We start from the raw sequence: 17,082 nt of genomic DNA, 5'->3' as shown, positions 1-17,082 counted from the left end.
CGGGGCGAGCGCGGGGCCCGCGGCGGCGGAGCGCGCCCGACCGGTGCCGCCGGCGCCGGGATCCGCCGGCACCTGCCGGGCCCCCGCGCGGCGGCACCGCCATCGCCGCGGCTCCCGGGCGGGCCGGCACCCCCGCCGGGGGCGGCCCGCGCCGCAGCCTCACGGCCGGGAGCCGCGGCGTGCTGTGCCCCGCGGAGGAGGGCGGGCGGGCGGGCGCGGGGGAAGGAGGGAGGGCGGGCGCGAGGGAGGGAGGCGGCGTCTCCTTTAAAAGCCGTGCGGGGCCGCAGCCCGCTCCCACAGGGCGGCTGTGATTGGCGCGGGCCCGCGAGCCTCCGGGGTCGTGACATCGCCGCGCAACAAAAAGCCCCGGCGGCGCCCGGCCACCTCCATCAATGGTGCGGTGCAGGGGCGGGAGCCGGGCACGCCTGCACGGCGCGCAGAGTGTGCACAGAGAGCTGTCCCCGTAGCGCTGCCGCTCCACGCGAGCCGGGAACAAACTACTCCCCACCCTTTTTTTTTTTTTTCCTCCTTTTTCCCTCCCCCCTTCCTCCTCCTTTCTTCTTTCTTTTTAAGGGAGCGGAGAAAAGTCAAGCTTCATCTTAATGTTGCTGCGGGAGTCTCAGTAAATGTCCATCTGTCTGATGCCGATGATGCAAAGGACATTTTTTAAAAGGAGCCTTTTAACTCCGTAGACACGTAGGCACCCATTCACGGGCAGGCACACGCACACACACGCGAGGAGGAGGAGGAAGAAGAAGAAGCAACAACTTTCTGATCGCTGCTTTTAAAAGGGAGAAGCCCTTCCCTGGCTGGGACTTGCCTTCTGCCTCCCAAACCAGCTGCTAAAAGTATGTTTCTGAGGCGGACTGTACTTCAGGGAACTTCTATTTTCTGCTCGGCAGCTGTAGAGGAGCAGCAGCGAAGTTTGGAGTAACACCAAGTGATGCGGGAAAAACACCCCGAGAGCAGAACACCCTCCTGCAGACACAACCCCTGCTGCTGCACACAGGTATAACCCCGGCGGTCGCTGATCCGCTGAAAGCCTCCTCCGCAGGATGACTCCGTGGGCCACGGCGGAGGTGCTAGCGCTCTGGAAGAGAGAGGGGGGACGGGACACTAATCATAACAATAATAATAATAATAATAATACAGCGCAGAGTTTCACGGGGGAGAAGAATATCTTGTGGGTTTGGCTAAGGACGTAGCAGGATTCCCCCCCCCCTTCTTCCACTCCGCCGAGAAAAACCACCTCTCCCTTGCCCTGCGCTCGGGGAAGCCTCTGCCCCGCCGCGGAGCCGCGGTCCGGGGGAGCGGAGCGTCGCGGCGCGGGGAAGCGCGGGGCCGGGCCGGGCGCGGCGCGGGGAGGTCGCGTTGCGCCGAGCGCGGCGGCTCGGCGGCCGCCCCGTCCCCGCGGCGGCGGGGGCTGGGGCAGGGCGGGCGCACACCTGTGCCGCGGCGAGGGCAGCGGGCGGCCGCGGCGGTGCCCCCGGCCGCGCTGACAGCGGCCGCCGCCTCCCCGCACCTCGGCGCGGCGGAGCGGAGCGGAGCGCCCCGCTCCTCTCCCCCCGCCCCGTCCCGTCCCGTCCCGTCCCGCCTCGCTCCCTTTGATCTGCTGCCACGGGGATTTTCGTGCCTCTCTCCGCCGTGCGCTCCCTCCGAGCACCTGAAGCCGCCCTGCCCCGCGCGGCCGGACGGGCCCCGCGGGGGCTCCGCTCGCCCCGCGGGGCCGAGGCAGGGCGCCGGCGGCCGCGGTGGGAGCCACCTGCGGGCCGCCCCCCCCGCCCCCCGCGGCGCGCTCCCCCGGCGGCGCGGTGCCCGCGCTGACTGGCTCCCATCGCCTCCTCCTCCTCCTCCTCCGCGCAGGTTGATCATGGTTGCCGCGACCCGCTGCCTCCTGGCGCTGCTGCTCTGCCAGGTGCTGCTGGGCGGCGCGGCCGGCCTCATGCCGGAGGTGGGCCGGCGGCGCTTCAGCGAGCCGGGCCGCGCCGCCTCGGCGGCGCAGCGCCCCGAGGACCTCCTCAGCGAGTTCGAGCTGCGCCTGCTCCACATGTTCGGGCTCAAGCGGCGGCCCAGCCCCGGCAAGGACGTCGTCATCCCCCCCTACATGCTGGACCTCTACCGCCTGCACGCGGGCCAGCGCCTGGGGCAGCCGCCCGCCCTCGGCTACCCGCTCGAGAGGGCCGCCAGCCGCGCCAACACCGTCCGCAGCTTCCACCACGAAGGTAGGCGGGGGCGGGGGCGCGGGGCGCGGGGCGGCTGCGGGGCGGTTGGGGCGGTTGGGCGCGCGCGGCGGCGGCGATGGCGGCCGTTAACGTGCGCGGGCCGCGCGTGCGGCGGTGTGGGGCTGCGAGCGGCCGCGGGACGCGAGAGGGAAGGGGAGGGCAGGAGGAGGAGCGTCGCGGGCAGACTCCCGCCCGGGAGTGCCTGCGCTTGGCCGCTGATAAAATGCGTTTTGTTGCATTCACAGGAACGGTTGTAGTCGGTTTTGCTTTAAAAATCCCCGGTTAGAGGACTCTGAAGTTTCTGTTCTGACGCACTTAGTCGGAAATCTCCTTCCTCCTCCCCCTTCTCCCCCCGCCCCCTTCATCCGATGAGAGGCTCTTATTTTATTTATTTATTCTGCGAAAACAGACCTGCTCCAAATTAAGCCTTCCCACAGATAGCTTTTCTTTCGCAAGGCCAAACGCCAGGGAAAGCTCCCTAATTCGCAGCTGAGCTGGGGTCGTTTGGGAGGTTTCTAATCCTTATCTAATCCCCGTGAGAGATCAATGAAACAATCAATCGCGGCGTTTCCTCAGCAACTTTCTTGCCCTGCCGTTGAGTTGAGGAGCACCTCAGCCTAGACCTGAGCCACACCACCAAGGAGGCGGGCGGGCTGGTAAAAGCCTGGCTGCCGCATTTGGGGTGCACCTGAAGGCCTCAGGTAACCCGTCCGGACCTTCAGCGAGGTGCCCGACGGCTCTCCGGAGCCGTGCGAGGCGCGTGTTCGCCCCAGCGCTCGAGGATGCCGGGTTATGGCTGCCCCATCCTCGCTGGGCACTCGGCCCTGTAACACCACCACCGCCGGCTCGTGCCTCGGCGACGCCCCGGGTGCCTTCAGCCACCTGATGCGCCCGCTTGCTGCTTCAGTGGCTTACTAAATGCACGTGAACGAGATTATCCTCAAAAGGAGGCTCTCTTGGATGCCGACGTGTTTTTGTGTTCTTCCTCTCGCCCCCCTCTAGCAATCGACTTAGTCGGTGTGCTTGCCCAGACCGCGGCGTTAGCCGTGGCACGGACCGGCCCGTAGGGTGGGTGACCTGTGTGTCACTCGCGTGCTCTTGTGGAAACGCTTCCCTGAGCTGAAAGCTACTAGTCTCCAGCGGTGTCAGTCGGGGCCTCACTGTAAAAGTGAGGAAAATGCAGTTTTCCCGTGCTCTTATCCAGAAACTGTGATTAAAAAAAAAAAGAAAATCTGTAGGGTTAATGATTCTGATTGACAAAGAAGGCGGCCTAAGATAAGTGGATGTACTGGTTAGCGGAGAGCTGCATAATGGAGAAGGAGATGCATGGTGAAACAACCTCGCACTGTTAGTCTGTGTTCCTCTATGTGGAAAGTAAACACTTAGCAATGAATGGGGAAAATCCGGTGCTTGGGTCGTTCGTGTTAAATACCGCAGAGCATGAGACTGAGCGTGGTAGGCAAAGGTCTGAGCAAAAGAGGAGCTGTCAGGGCAAAGTTTGTAACTTACAGGCAGATGTAGAAATCTGCAGTTTTAAGCAGTGTATAGCAAAGTAGTGTATAACAAAGATTCTTTTTGGCATAGGGATATTCTCTGATTTTCTCAAAAGGTTAGAAGAAAATCACTTGTGTGCCTCAGTCTTTTCATTGAGTTCTGACTCTGTGTTATTGATTACATGAAAGCTCAAGTTTGCTTTGAGACCATTCAAAACATCTGTCTATTTACAAATTTAGGTCTGGTCCTGAGGCACTGTAAAGCTGAGCATTTCCTTATGCAAGAAGTCTTACTAAAATCAACAGGGAATAATTAATTATATCAGTAAGAATTGCATGTATGAGTCATGGTTTCACTTTAGAAATTGAATGGTTCTCCAGTATGCTTGGTACCAAAATTAAAAGTTATGCTTTTAGAGAGATTTACTGTGGCTAATACTTGTAATGTCTTTAATAGCTGTCACAACAACATCCTTTCGAGATATATTTTACTCTTCCTGAAGTTCCATCCAGTTATATGTTGAGTGAAAGGGGAAAATAGCATGGAGTTGAGGGAAATCTTTTTGTCTTTGAAAAGCTTCTCTTGTTCAGAAGTAACTTTATTTCATTATTACTTTACCACCCATCAGTTTTGGCAGTTGAACCATCCTGCCATTCTTTAGGGCCCTTTTGAGTAGACATTAGGGCGTGCTTAGTAAAATGCCATTGCAGACGTTGAGCTCGCGGTCTCTAATTATGATACAAAAATCCATACATTAAGATTTGTAAGTCACTTAAATTGCGGAGTAATATTTTTTGGAATGGCCTTTAAGGGATAAATGTTAAAGCCGTATTCTTGAAAAAAACAGAAATGCAATAATTACCCTAAATCCTCAATCAGTTTTAATTATTCTCATCAGACTTCCACTAACTATTGCACTAATGTCTTTCTCACTAATGTCCTTGAATTCCAAAGTAATGCTTCGTGTTTCTTGCCACTTATAACCACCTGGAATGCAGAGGGCACCAGTATTCAATCAAAATGCATAACAATGAACGGAGCATTTTTAACTTCATGCTATATGTGCTCGCATAAATAAATGGAAGGACAATGGAGATCGTTCCCATCAGAAACTCTTTCAGATCTTGTGTGTCACAAGTGTTAACTGTCATTTGAAAGTTGCCAGCAGCAGATGTATCTGAAGGGTTTGGTTGCTTGTCTCAGTTCCTAATTTTTTTTTCCCCCCCTCTTTAATCAAATTAGAAGTTTTGGAAGAACTGCCAGAAACAAGTGGGAAAACAGCACGGCGTTTCTTCTTTAATTTAACTTCCATCCCTAATGAGGAATCTATCACCTCAGCTGAACTCCAGATTTTTCGGAAGCAGGTGCACGGAGCCTCTGAGAACAACAGCAGCTACCATCACCGTATTAATATTTATGAAATTATAAAGCCAGCCACAGCCACCTCTAAGGACCCTGTCACAAGACTTTTGGACACCAGGTTGGTGCATCATAATGCAAGTAAATGGGAAAGTTTTGATGTAACGCCAGCTGTAATGAGGTGGATTGCACATGGACAACCTAATCATGGGTTTGTGGTAGAGGTGGTTCACTTGGACAAAGAGAACAGTGCCTCCAAGAGGCACGTTAGGATTAGCAGGTCTTTACATCAGGATGAAGATAGCTGGTCTCAGCTGAGGCCATTATTAGTAACGTTTGGGCATGATGGCAAGGGACACCCGCTTCATAAAAGAGAAAAGCGTCAAGCGAAACACAAACAGCGTAAACGCCACAAATACAGTTGCAAAAGGCATCCGTTATATGTGGACTTCAATGATGTGGGGTGGAATGACTGGATTGTTGCCCCACCGGGGTATAGTGCCTTTTACTGCCATGGGGAATGTCCTTTTCCACTGGCAGATCATCTAAACTCAACAAACCATGCCATTGTTCAGACTTTGGTCAATTCAGTGAATTCCAAAATCCCTAAGGCTTGCTGTGTGCCGACAGAACTGAGTGCTATTTCCATGCTCTACCTTGATGAGAACGAAAAAGTTGTATTAAAGAACTATCAAGATATGGTTGTGGAGGGTTGTGGGTGCCGCTAACACAGCAAATATATTAGACAAATACAAAAAAAGCTGACACTTTAATATTTCCCAATGAAGACTTTATTTATGTAATGAAATGGAAAGAAAAAAAACACAACTATTTTGAAAATATATTTATGTCTACAAAAAGTTGGGAAAACAAATATTTTAATCAGAGAAATATTCCTTTAAAGATTTTAAATGTATTTTAGTTGTACATTTTATATGGGTTTAACCCCAGCACATGAAGTATAATGGTCAGATTCTTATTTTGTATTTATTTACTATTATAACCACTTTTTAGAAGAATAGCTAATTTGTATTTATATGTAATCAAAAAGAAAAAAATATAGGGTTTGTACATAATTTTCCAAAATTGTAGCTGTTTCAATTGTGTGTATTTAAGTTGAAAAGAATACATGGAACGTTACTATGGCAAAGTGCATAGCACATTTGCTTTCTGCTGTGCTACTGTTAAGGTCACAAGTTCAAGTCCAGAAAAAAGTGGATAATCCACTCTGCTGACTTTCAAGATTATTATATTGTACAATTCTCAGGAATGCTGCAGGGTGGGCTGTCCAATCCATGAGAACTGGCATCCTCTTTAGGTGAAAGATTTGGATAAGAATCAGACATTGCTGATCTAGTATAAATACTGCTATTCCCAACTAATTTGCAGTGTGAATATAAGGAGGGCCAATAGAAATCCTAGGGGAGGTGGGGGTGGGGGAGGGGGAAGACTGAATCCTTTCTAGACCTACAGAAAAGTGAATGTTTGATGTTTCCTTTAAAAGTCCTTCCTTTAAAAGTCCTGGCCAAATATAAAATAATAAAAATTAAAATGTCATCATTATTTTTTGTGATTATGTATGCTAAAGAGGAATAACTATATTATTTGTACTGGCCCGTGTCTTTAACAATTGGAAAGACATTATATACTTCCTTAGTTCACTTCTGTGGAGTGTTATAGTGAAATTAATCTCCAGTTTTTGCCCTAGGTACAGCAAGGTGTTGTCATATGCAGTCTCCTATCTAACCTCAGCTGATGGTTTTGCTGTTTTGCAGATTAGCTTGTCTTCCTTTCCAGGGTTTTGTGTTCAAAAGCATTTTTTTCCCCAAATCTTTAAATATTTTTTAAGATAATAAATCAAAGAACTCTGGTATTTCTTTCTGAAAAGTGCAGTCTGTAAGAAAAAAATGGTTCAATTGTGCAGCGGTCACAAGGATAACCTGTGTTTGTATCTTTCTCTTTTTAAACTCTTCGTATAAAGGGCAAAAGCATGATTTGCAGTTGGAAAGCACAGCATTAAAGCTAATACTTACTGTACATGTTGTACGTTGCAAGACTGGTGTGGCAGTCTGCTAGTAAGCTGTAAAACAGGGGATGAGAGTGCTGAGCCTGGGTTGCTTGTTGCATGGAAGTTGTGCCAAAATAGTAGAATAGGAAAGCAACTTAAATTGGCTTCTTGCTGATATACTACAAAGTGCCTGAAGCCAGGAGCAGAGTGAAAACATGTTAGACTACTAGTGGTAAGTTCTTGCCTATTTCAGGAGCTTTCAGCTGTACCTTGTGAATATATAGTGACTCTGTGCTCTTAGCCTCCGGAGGTGTGAGAACCCCCCTGTGCCCTGATAAATGGATCCAAAACTGGACTTTGGTGAACTGAGGAAGCCTTTAAAGCCATGTGTACGGATGTCCGTCTACGGACCTTTCTAAATCACCTTCTGGAATATCTGATTCTGGCCTACCTCCAGCTTAACCCTTTATTAACACCAACCTTCTCCTCTTTCCCATGGCCCTTCCCAAGCTTCTCCTTTTTGCCAGAATCCTCTGGGCTCCAGTGAAGGTACTAAATAGCTTTATTGATCAGAAAGAGTAACTTAGTGATATCTTACACGTTTTCTCATAAAACAGCTCTCCTTCTCTGCTGCTAATCGTCAGAAAAAGCAATTGGTAGAGAAGATGGAGAAAAATGACAGTAATTTCCTATTGTCTGCTTCCATTTCTCTTGTGAACTTAAAAATATTTTAGGCTAGCTATAAGCTTCTGTGGCAAGATAAAGTTTAATATATTATTTGTACCAGCAGTATTTTTAATAGCTGACAGAGAGCAATTCACCACTGCAGTTTGGCTTTGTTTGTTTTTGAGAGATAGCTGACATTGTCATGCTGATGCTAGATAGTAGCCTATAAGTTTGCTGGATGGACAACCTCCTATTTATTTTTTTGAAATACCGGCGCTATTTTCTTGGCTACTTGAATGTTTTTAGGGTGGCACTTTCTCTGTGTAGAATTTTAGTTTGCCCTTTAAAGAGGGCATGCCGGTTTCATTGATGGTGAGTGGGTTTATGGCCCTTGTCAGCGGCAGGCTCTGCCGCAGTGAAGGTTCTGCAAGAAGTCATTGCTTATTTGCAATGCATGGTTGTTCCAGTCGAGTCATGGCAGCGCTAGAGCACTCTGTAGCTTGGGCTTGCAAAAGCTAGACATAAAGTGCTGAAAATTCAAGATTCCATCGTTTTTAAAAGCAGGAAATGTATGATCCCAAACCTGTTGAAATCACTGAAGATTCCATGGCACTTCTAACCAGATCCTAAATTCTGATGTTGCTGGGCTTAAATTTCATGGCTCCAAGCCCATCATGTAGAACAGATTGAGAAAGGCTGTTTAGAGAGTGGTGACTGCTTTACTTCTCCTCTAAGGCATGAGAACACATTGATGCTAATCTTGTTTTAAAAAAATTGGCTATGGCGCTTGTCTATGCATGAGCAGTAGCTGGCTCATGGTGCGATGCTGCATTCCTTATACAGGCAAACCTCCTGTTGCTTGACAAAGAATCGCATCCTTAGTAAAATGCGCTGTGAGGCCAATGCGTAATTGTAAACGTAGTAAGACCCACTCCTGTGAACGTTTCTATACCTGCTTAGTGTGAGTCACAGAATCGTCAGTTCCATACTGATTTTGAAGAGGAAATAGGCATGCATCAAGCTCAGCAGATCAATAAATTTCCGCAGAATTGATTTCATAATGTGTCTTTTTAAATCCTTAACTCTTAAACTCTCTCTAGACTGGAGATGTGAGAGGATTCTGCTGAAGAGTTTGTTCAGGTTTTTTAAAAAAATGCCTGAATACTAGAAGATCCTCATAGAGGTTAGTTGGGTTACGTTCCTGAACTCTGCTAAATAGCGATCAGAGAGCCATACTGAAAGTTTTGGGCTTTCTGGCATCTTCTAAGTTTGGTAATGTCTGCTAAATAGCCCGAGGTACAAAAACAAACAAACAAAAACTTACCAGTACTCTAGTACTTACTTTGGTACTTGTTAGTGTGCTAGTACTCTACAGGAAGAAAGGAGTTTTTTCTTTTTCCTCTCAGGAGGAGAGAATGCAGAAGATCTAGAAGACAAAACTGCCTTTGTTACCCTGTAACCTGTTTCCCCTAAACATGTTGCTTCTAGGCACTAATATAACCTATATAGGCAGAGATTGTGATAGATAACATCACCCTTTGTGCATTTCAGATAAGCATCTCTCTAAACACAAATGTGATCAGCATCTCTTCTTGTCCTTTTGAGACTCAGTAACAGCTTTGTCAAGTGGCTTGATAATTTTTGCGCAAAATTCAGTTGGACTTCTGTGGTCAGCAACATGTAAAAATGACGTGGAAAGATCTTCAGTTGAGGTAAGCTCTCCTGAGAGCATTGGCCATTTTCACCAAGCAGGGTCTGCTCTGCTTTGCTAACGTGGGCTCATCATAATCAGGTACTGAGACCTTTCCTGCTCATATGTTGGCTGGGCTCATGAGTCCACAGAATATCACCTGCTTTTTCCCACTACTAGACAGTCAGTAGCTTTTCATTTGTGCAATCAGTACTCATGAAGCTTGGAGAGGAACACTGTTTACTATACTCTCAGCTCTGAAGAAAGGGCTCATCTGGACTGCATTTACATTAGACCTACTTTGCTATACTACTAGAAGAGAATAATTATTGAACTATTTTATTGTACAGCTATTCCTAAATTGTTGATTTTGGGTTTTTTTTTTATTGATTTCAGGAGGCAGCTAATTGCCATATGGCAGCTTGATGTTAATGTTTTACGAAGATCAGGAAACAAAAGTTTATGAAAAGCTTTTGTATAGTAACTGCAGAGTTTCAAGAACTGTTTTATACTTCCTGACAGTGCAGGTCTGGCTTAATGGTTTGTTTTTATTGCTTAAGAGTGTAAACCTTTCTTTAGCCGATGTGTGGAAATTATATCCTCATCCCGCATTACGCATTTCTCATTGCTCATTACTCATTCCCTGCTTGCATTTCTGCCATCTGTAATCAGAGCTTTACTGTTTCAACTGCATGCAAAATGCTCCTGTCCTTTGCACAGTAAGATACTTTTCCTTAGCACTCACCCACCCCCTTCCAAAAAAAAAAAAAAAGGGGGGGGGGAGGGGGGGAGGAAGAAGGAAAAAAAAGAGAAAAGGAAAAGCCTACTCTGTCTATATTGTTTTTCTCTGTTTTGGGTGGAGTCTGTCTTAGATTCTGGTTGCTAGATGGTTTCTGTAGTAACAAGCAGAGAAAAATTCAAGACTGAAAAGGCACTTTTAAAGGTGCCATATCTTGCCTGGAGTATTATTTATCTAATTATGGATAGGGAATGTTTCTCTTCTCTTTCATATTAAGGCTACCTTCTCCCTTTTGGTAGGGCGGACTGCTGCTATGAGACCTTGATTTGTTGTGTTCTTACAATATGAGGACATGAGAACCACGAATCTTGTTCCCAGTTGACTTAAGCTGCTCAAAATAATGATGAAAAGCCAAAGGCATTAAAATGTATTTTTAAAGACGTAATAAATGGTTGTTACAGGCACAAACCACTTTGTTTGTTTTTTAGTTACATAGGAAAGAAAAAAGAAGCTAGATTCAGAAGGATATTTGGAGTTTACATATTACTGCTCTAAGGGAAGTGTGGGATGAAAGTGGCAGTCTTTTATTGTTTAAACCACTGTATAAAAGAAAATATCCCAGCTCCTTCAGAACATATTTTTACCCTGCTGTACTCCACATCTTTTGTTTATTTCTCCCAAGAGATTTTGCAGGTGTATTAGGAAGTAACAGTTTTTATGTATCTACACGACTGACTTGCTTTGAACCTGTCTTGGGCACAAAAAAGATGAAAAAATTATTGAAGGTTGGTTCTTTCTTGTCTTTCCAGTACTAATCCTTCATTACCTGTACCCCTGACAGCTGTGTTTGCAGCAAGCAGTAATGGTTTCCTAAAGCGGAGTTTCTTCTCTCTTTGGAATCTAGTCACCTGGCGGTGCCCTCTGGGATCTAGCAACCTTCAGTCCGCAAGCTCTGTGCAATGGTCACTTAGAAAAGCAGGTACACCTGTTTTGTCCCAGTTCTGTGTTCTTTATGGAGGCAGATTTGTCCCTGCCTTCAATAAGCATCTTAGCTTGGTAAGGGTCCGAAGGTCTGGACCTACCACGTGCAGCAAGAGGTGCCTCCAGCACCAGGGACTGTGTTTGTTACTTGCCAGAAGTCTGAGGGCCAAAGCTGATTTGCATCTATATTTGCATAGTGCTGCGAAGGCACTCGGCTGTAATACCTGCCCAGGCTTGTATTGCCCTCGATAGACGAGCAGAGGCTGAGAGCTGTCCGACTTCGCCAGATGTATGAAACTTGCAGTAGGTCAGCTGGGTTCTCAGCCTGTAAGGCAAGAGAGCGATTCGATGTTTTTTTGCTCTTCAGAGTTCGTTCTTGTAGGGACTTCTGCAAAATATGCCTGGCTGTCAGTATGAAAACTAGACCTGAGCCTTGGGGTTAGATCTGCAGTTGGGTACATTGGCCTAACCCCAGGAAAGAAGCAGATCTGTGGCTTTTCAGTTTGAAAAGAAGCAGGGATTTTTATGGGAAAAAGTTTGAGGTGAGAGAAGTGGAGGAGGAGGACAATGCAGGCTTTTGAAGTTGAAAGTGTTAAACCTGTCTAAAGTGACTTCGGGTAGAGAGATCAGAGCAGTGAATTGATAACATTCTGAAAGTTCAGGTTCCCACAACAGCTGGACTGTGGCAGATTTACAGTTTAACGAGGCCGATAATCCCATTAGAGATTAAATTAAGAAGGTCTTTCTGGGAGATCACCAAGAAAACTATGAATATTGTACTGTAGCTTGGATCGTAATGCCAAGGCAGCGGAGAGCTGACATGTGCGTCTTGAACTGCACGATACTGTTTCATTCAATGTATCTTGTTGAAACAAGGCATTCAACCCCAGCAGTGTTTCATGACAAACAGAGGCAAATGTATTGTTAGTAGTAGTATTGTTACTATCATCATCATCATCATCATCGTGGAAACAACGTGCAGATTAAAAGATGGAAATATCAACCAGATCTGCAAATCAGCATAGCTCTATTGACTTCATTCACAGATAATCTGGTCCTTTTTATTAAAGCAAATCCTCAGGAGGCAAGAGCACATATAAAATATAATGTATTTAAGGTAATTATTGACATAACTCCAGTAGCTTGGAACTTGCACAGAAAACATTTTTTATGGCATCCTGCACACCCTAGTGATGGGAAAGTGCTGTATGGAATAATGACTCTGAAACCACAGACTTCAAAAGTATAGAATGTCTGCGGCATGATGGAAATAGCTGTTTCCACATCAATAATATACACACAGGCATATTGAAGCTTAATTGCAAGGCCAATGGTGATGGGAGGGGGAAGGGGGAGGGGATATCTGATGACGGCTGCACCAAACATGCAGGCTGAGCAGAATGCCTCTGCTTTACAGCCAGAAACAATGATTCATTTCATTATAATCTTGACTTTTGCATTTTTCTCATGACTTATTGATAACTTTGTATGGGATTGCATAGACCAAAGGAGTTATTGACTTCGTAGGAATTAGGAAGTGAGACAGGGCATATATTATTTCTTACAAACATTGGAGACTCTGACAACTGTTTTAATTATTCTATTTAAGGACAATTCTGACACATTTTTTCTTTTCATTTGCATGAAAAGATACTGTACTTGAAAACAGGCTCTCACTTTAAGAGCCTCGCTTTTTTTGTCTGTTTTCATGAAAAATCCTAATCCTGTAGTTGACATCATGGTATTGACATGAAGACGGTTTTGATGTCACAAACTGTTGCTATTGGACCTGGTCCTAATGCATATGGAGGCCCTTTTTCCAGTCCTGGCAGTATAAAGGGGCCTTATATGAATAAGAAGCGGGCACAATAGCTTTAAGTCAAAAATGAGAGGTTGTATTCTGCAAAATATTACTTGCATTATTGATACTGTCTTATTGCTTAAAACATAGATTACTGGCATTGTAGGTATGTTGTCGTTTTTTGGTACTGCTTTCGATGTACAGACTATTGGCAATTTGCAGGATTATCTGAAAGCTTCCACTGCTGGACTCTTGTGAGTACACAATGGAAGGTGACATTCTTGAAAAGAGAATTTCATCACACTCTCTGGGGAAGAGTCTCAAAGTGTAACCTTGAGACTCAAAAATCAGAAGAAAATAAAATCAAAATTCTCCTTTTTTTTAAACCACTGGTATTTCTAAAGTCCATCAACATGTTTGATTACTTAGGATTAGCAATAACTCCTGTTCTAGGTACTGTTATTACTGAATGGAGGATCAAAGACTGATTGTTTTTTTTCTTTTTTTTATAGTTACTTGTGAACTACTTTTTGACACATTGGGCAAAGAATTTTTCCAGGTTTGCAGATGAAAAGATTTTCATCTTTGAAAACATAACCCAAATGTACCCTAGAGGGCAGAGTCATTTAGAGAGAGATCCCACACACCTGCTAAGTTACTGATTCATGCCCACTGCAGAGTTACGTGGTTAGAAGGACCAAGGCCTGGGAAACTAGAGTTGGGAGAGTGGGTGGAGCCTTCTGGTTTTCATCAGTAGTCGGGGTTAAGAAAACGGTCTATGACTCTTGTGTGCATTTTTTTTTTTTTTTTACTTAAAAATCGGTAGTCTGTGAACAACTCCCTACAACCCAGCAGCCCATTCTGCTGTTAGCTAGCTAATGCTGTTCCTGCCTGCTGGAGAATTTTGGTCCTTTTGTGAGGTTTAGATATAATTTTCAAACAGAAACAGTCTAACTGATGTTTTATATCAAAGAAAATAAACCAGGCGCTGCCCTTTCCAAGAGCCATCTCCTCTTGAGACCTGAGCCATGTGGTGGATTACTGCCAGCTTTTCCATCCAGCTGGTGGGGAAAGTTTGTTGTCAGGCCCTTCTCTTTGAGCCCAGTTGTCTGGGAAGGATCTGGGAGGTCTTTCCAGCTCCTCTTGTGTGTGAGTACTTCCTTCAGGGTTTCAGACTCCAGTCCTCTCTTCCTTTCCTCATTCATCTGAGGAAAAAAGGGTCAGATACTGGGACACTTTGAAGAGTGCGCCTTTGCCAAGCTTTGGGTTTTTTTCCCTTCCTGGAACTCTCGTTATATGATCTTGCTTTTCTGAGCCAATTGTTAGCCGAAGGCCAAATCCTTAACCTTGGGCTAGATAACAAAAGCACAACTGAGGTGATCTTGACTCCTGTAAAAGGGCTGTCTACACTTTGATGCACTCAGAATGAGACATATAGTTCATTTTTGTTCCAAAGGTTGTTCTTAGTATGGGAAATTAGCAACCTCCATGATAAAGAGTCAGCATGGTGTGTGTGTGTGTGTCCGTCCGTTCATCCTTTATGTTGATATTGTCTTGCATTGCACATACCACATCCTGGTGGATGTTGGTGTGTCTGGGGAGAACTCAAGATTGAATCCTATCTGGGAAGCTCTACTTCGTGCAATGCCATCAGTTAATACTAAGGCCTAAAGACTTTGTGCCACTAAGAGGCACTGGCATTTGGAAAACTTAGTTTTCTGACTGGCAGCTCTCTAAATGAGAGGAATGTGTAGTCAGAGTGTTTGCTCAAGAGAAATGAAGCTGAGACCAGGTTTATCAAAGGATATCAAAACCAACTTATTAAGTACAGTCCCATTGTGTGCAAAGACCCTAGAGACATGAGAAAGGTGAATGCAGTGCTAACGTCATGCACAGTGCTATGTGCAGAAGCTTTTTGGCCTACACAGTGCGGAAGCCTCTTTGACAGATCCTTTCTGAGCTTTTTTCTTTGGGAAAGGACTCTTCCAGCATACGCTTTGTTGCTGAAGTCTCTGTGCTGCCCTGAATAACATTGAAGGTTTATTTTGTGATGTAGCCTAGCAAGTCTGATGGCAAGAAATGCAGCATCAGTGGTGGCTGTAGTCTCAAGTGTCATAGATGTAGTAGAATTTACAGCAAAGCTGATAACAAGACTAGGTTTGGGGGCCCAGCCTATGAAAAGGAAATGTTGCTAATTAAATACTACATCAGAAAAAAGGGGCACTGTAACAGCAGGCCACTAATCTAAGGACATGAGGGGCAGCAAACCTTACTCTGTCGTGGACTTCCAGTGTGCCCTTCAGAAAAGTCACTTTCTGTTTGTGAGTGCTAATTCCCAGATAGCTCTTCCCTGCCTTGTAAGTGTTTGTAATGATATGTACCTTAAAGAATTTGGAGATACCCAAACACGCTGCTGTTTATGCTGTAGGGTAGAGATAGATAGCTATATTATATAGCATAATAACAGGTTTCATCCGCTGGTAACCAGTTTGCATGAGGACCAGGTCTGGCCAGTATTAAATTGGAAAGCAAAGATGGCTTTGTGATTAAGGTGCTGGAGTGGGACGCTAGAAATCTGGGTTCAAGTTGTGGGTCAGCCATAAACTCCCCGTGTGACCTTGAGCAATATAATTATTCTGGGACTTCAAAGGTATCTAAACAATTTGGACACCCATTTTCCAGTCATTTTAATTAACTGAGATGCTTTGAAATGTTCAGCTTTAATCTCTGTGCCTAGGATTCTCATTTGTAAAACCAGGATACTATTTCCTTGCACATGAAGAGGATGTGTGTGTTAATGATTGGGAAGCGTGCAGTCCTCAAGTGCAGCAGATACTGAGCTTGCATGGAGCTTGATGAAAGGGGAGTGTGTTGAGTTTTGCAGGCTTGGGATGCAAATACATAGGGTATTGGGTATAGGACAAACTCAGTTTCTTTCAATGAGATTTGTTTATATATGAGCATAAACCAGGGGATGAATAGTTACCATGATATATTACCATGATATTGGGCTCATGGGAAGATAAATACCACTGCAAATAAACTACAACCAAAATATTTATGGGGGGGAACAGCTCATTTATTCTGTATTTCATTTAGCTGCATAATAACATCCTGCCATTTCTTTAGTGTCCATTCTTTAATAGTGAATATTAAACTTTTACAAGATAAATGGCTAGTTATTAACATTTCCATTTCTGTAGCTTTATTCCATAACAAGCCATACACCCCCTTTAACATCACCTACAGTTATATCCCTTTGTCCAAAATTATGTGATTGTGTAATGAAAAGTCTATGATGTACACAGGCAGAGTGAAGGGTTAAAAGAGCCAAGGGCATCTTTAATTCCTTTGTTTTCTGACTTTTGTGGGTTTAGCACACAATCTTAACATTCCATTAATAAGTGGTTGTATTTTTTTTTCTTTTTCACTTAAGAGATTAAAGGTTCCTTCAGAATTTACATTTCTTGCTACTCTCTTTAGTCATGTCGGTTTTGTGTGCTGTGCAGGCCAGAAGCAAAAAGCTATCATCAATAACCTTGATACTGCTCTCAGAGCTGAGTGTTTGGTATTTGAGATGTCTGTCCATAGGAGGCTGCTATTCCAAAGAGGATGTCGATCAGGAAGGAAAAGTGCTGTGAAGGCCATAGGACCTGGGCTCTCTCCTGGGTTCTTCACTGGCTCTTGAGGTGACCTTCCCCTTTCTGCATGTTGGTTTGTAAAGTGCTTGGCAAGCTCTGCATGCAAAACACTGTACAGGTGTTATTTCTGTTATGCACTGTTAGAATATCTGATTCTGCTTATTATGCTGGTTATTGATATGACGGTGGTAAGTATATGTTGAAATAAGGTTTTGCTGTATGAATATGAAGGAAAGAGATGGCTGCTACTCTAAAAAGTGTTTCTGTGACTTCAGTATGAATCAAATCAGAGTTCTTTTCACTGCTCCATGTATTAGCTTATTACGATGACTGCTTTGCAGACAAGAAAATCTGAGACTCTCGCTTTCTGTAATGATGAGGAACATTTCGCTAGGACGGAGATGTTAACTCTTGAAGTAACCTGCTATTTAACATAAGGAAGTCTCAAATCTGGCTGTCAAGATACGCTTTTCTCTTGAAA

At 45.2% G+C, this 17,082-nt stretch overlaps 1 protein-coding gene across 3 annotated transcripts in view; it reads left to right on the top strand.

Moving 5' to 3' along the window:
• The window catches only part of BMP2 (bone morphogenetic protein 2), a 132,202-nt gene extending 115,781 nt beyond the window's left edge, over nt 1-16,421 (top strand). For 2 of the 3 annotated variants that reach the window (XM_064510017.1, XM_064510018.1), the window contains 3 exons: nt 574-1,009; nt 1,864-2,222; nt 4,959-6,638. In XM_064510017.1, coding sequence (XP_064366087.1) covers nt 1,871-2,222; nt 4,959-5,803 — 1,197 coding nt within the window. In that variant the 5' untranslated portion in view covers nt 574-1,009; nt 1,864-1,870 and the 3' untranslated portion in view covers nt 5,804-6,638. Of the gene's footprint in view, nt 1-276; nt 1,010-1,863; nt 2,223-4,958; nt 6,639-9,300 lie in introns of those variants that run through there. The other variant, XM_064510019.1, reaches the window with a different exon arrangement.
• The last annotated feature ends 661 nt before the right edge of the window (nt 16,422-17,082 follow it).

This window comes from Dromaius novaehollandiae, chromosome 3, assembly GCF_036370855.1.
Source record: "Dromaius novaehollandiae isolate bDroNov1 chromosome 3, bDroNov1.hap1, whole genome shotgun sequence".
NCBI classification, from domain to species: domain Eukaryota; kingdom Metazoa; phylum Chordata; class Aves; order Casuariiformes; family Dromaiidae; genus Dromaius; species Dromaius novaehollandiae.
This window is presented reverse-complemented; position numbering and strand designations above follow the sequence as displayed.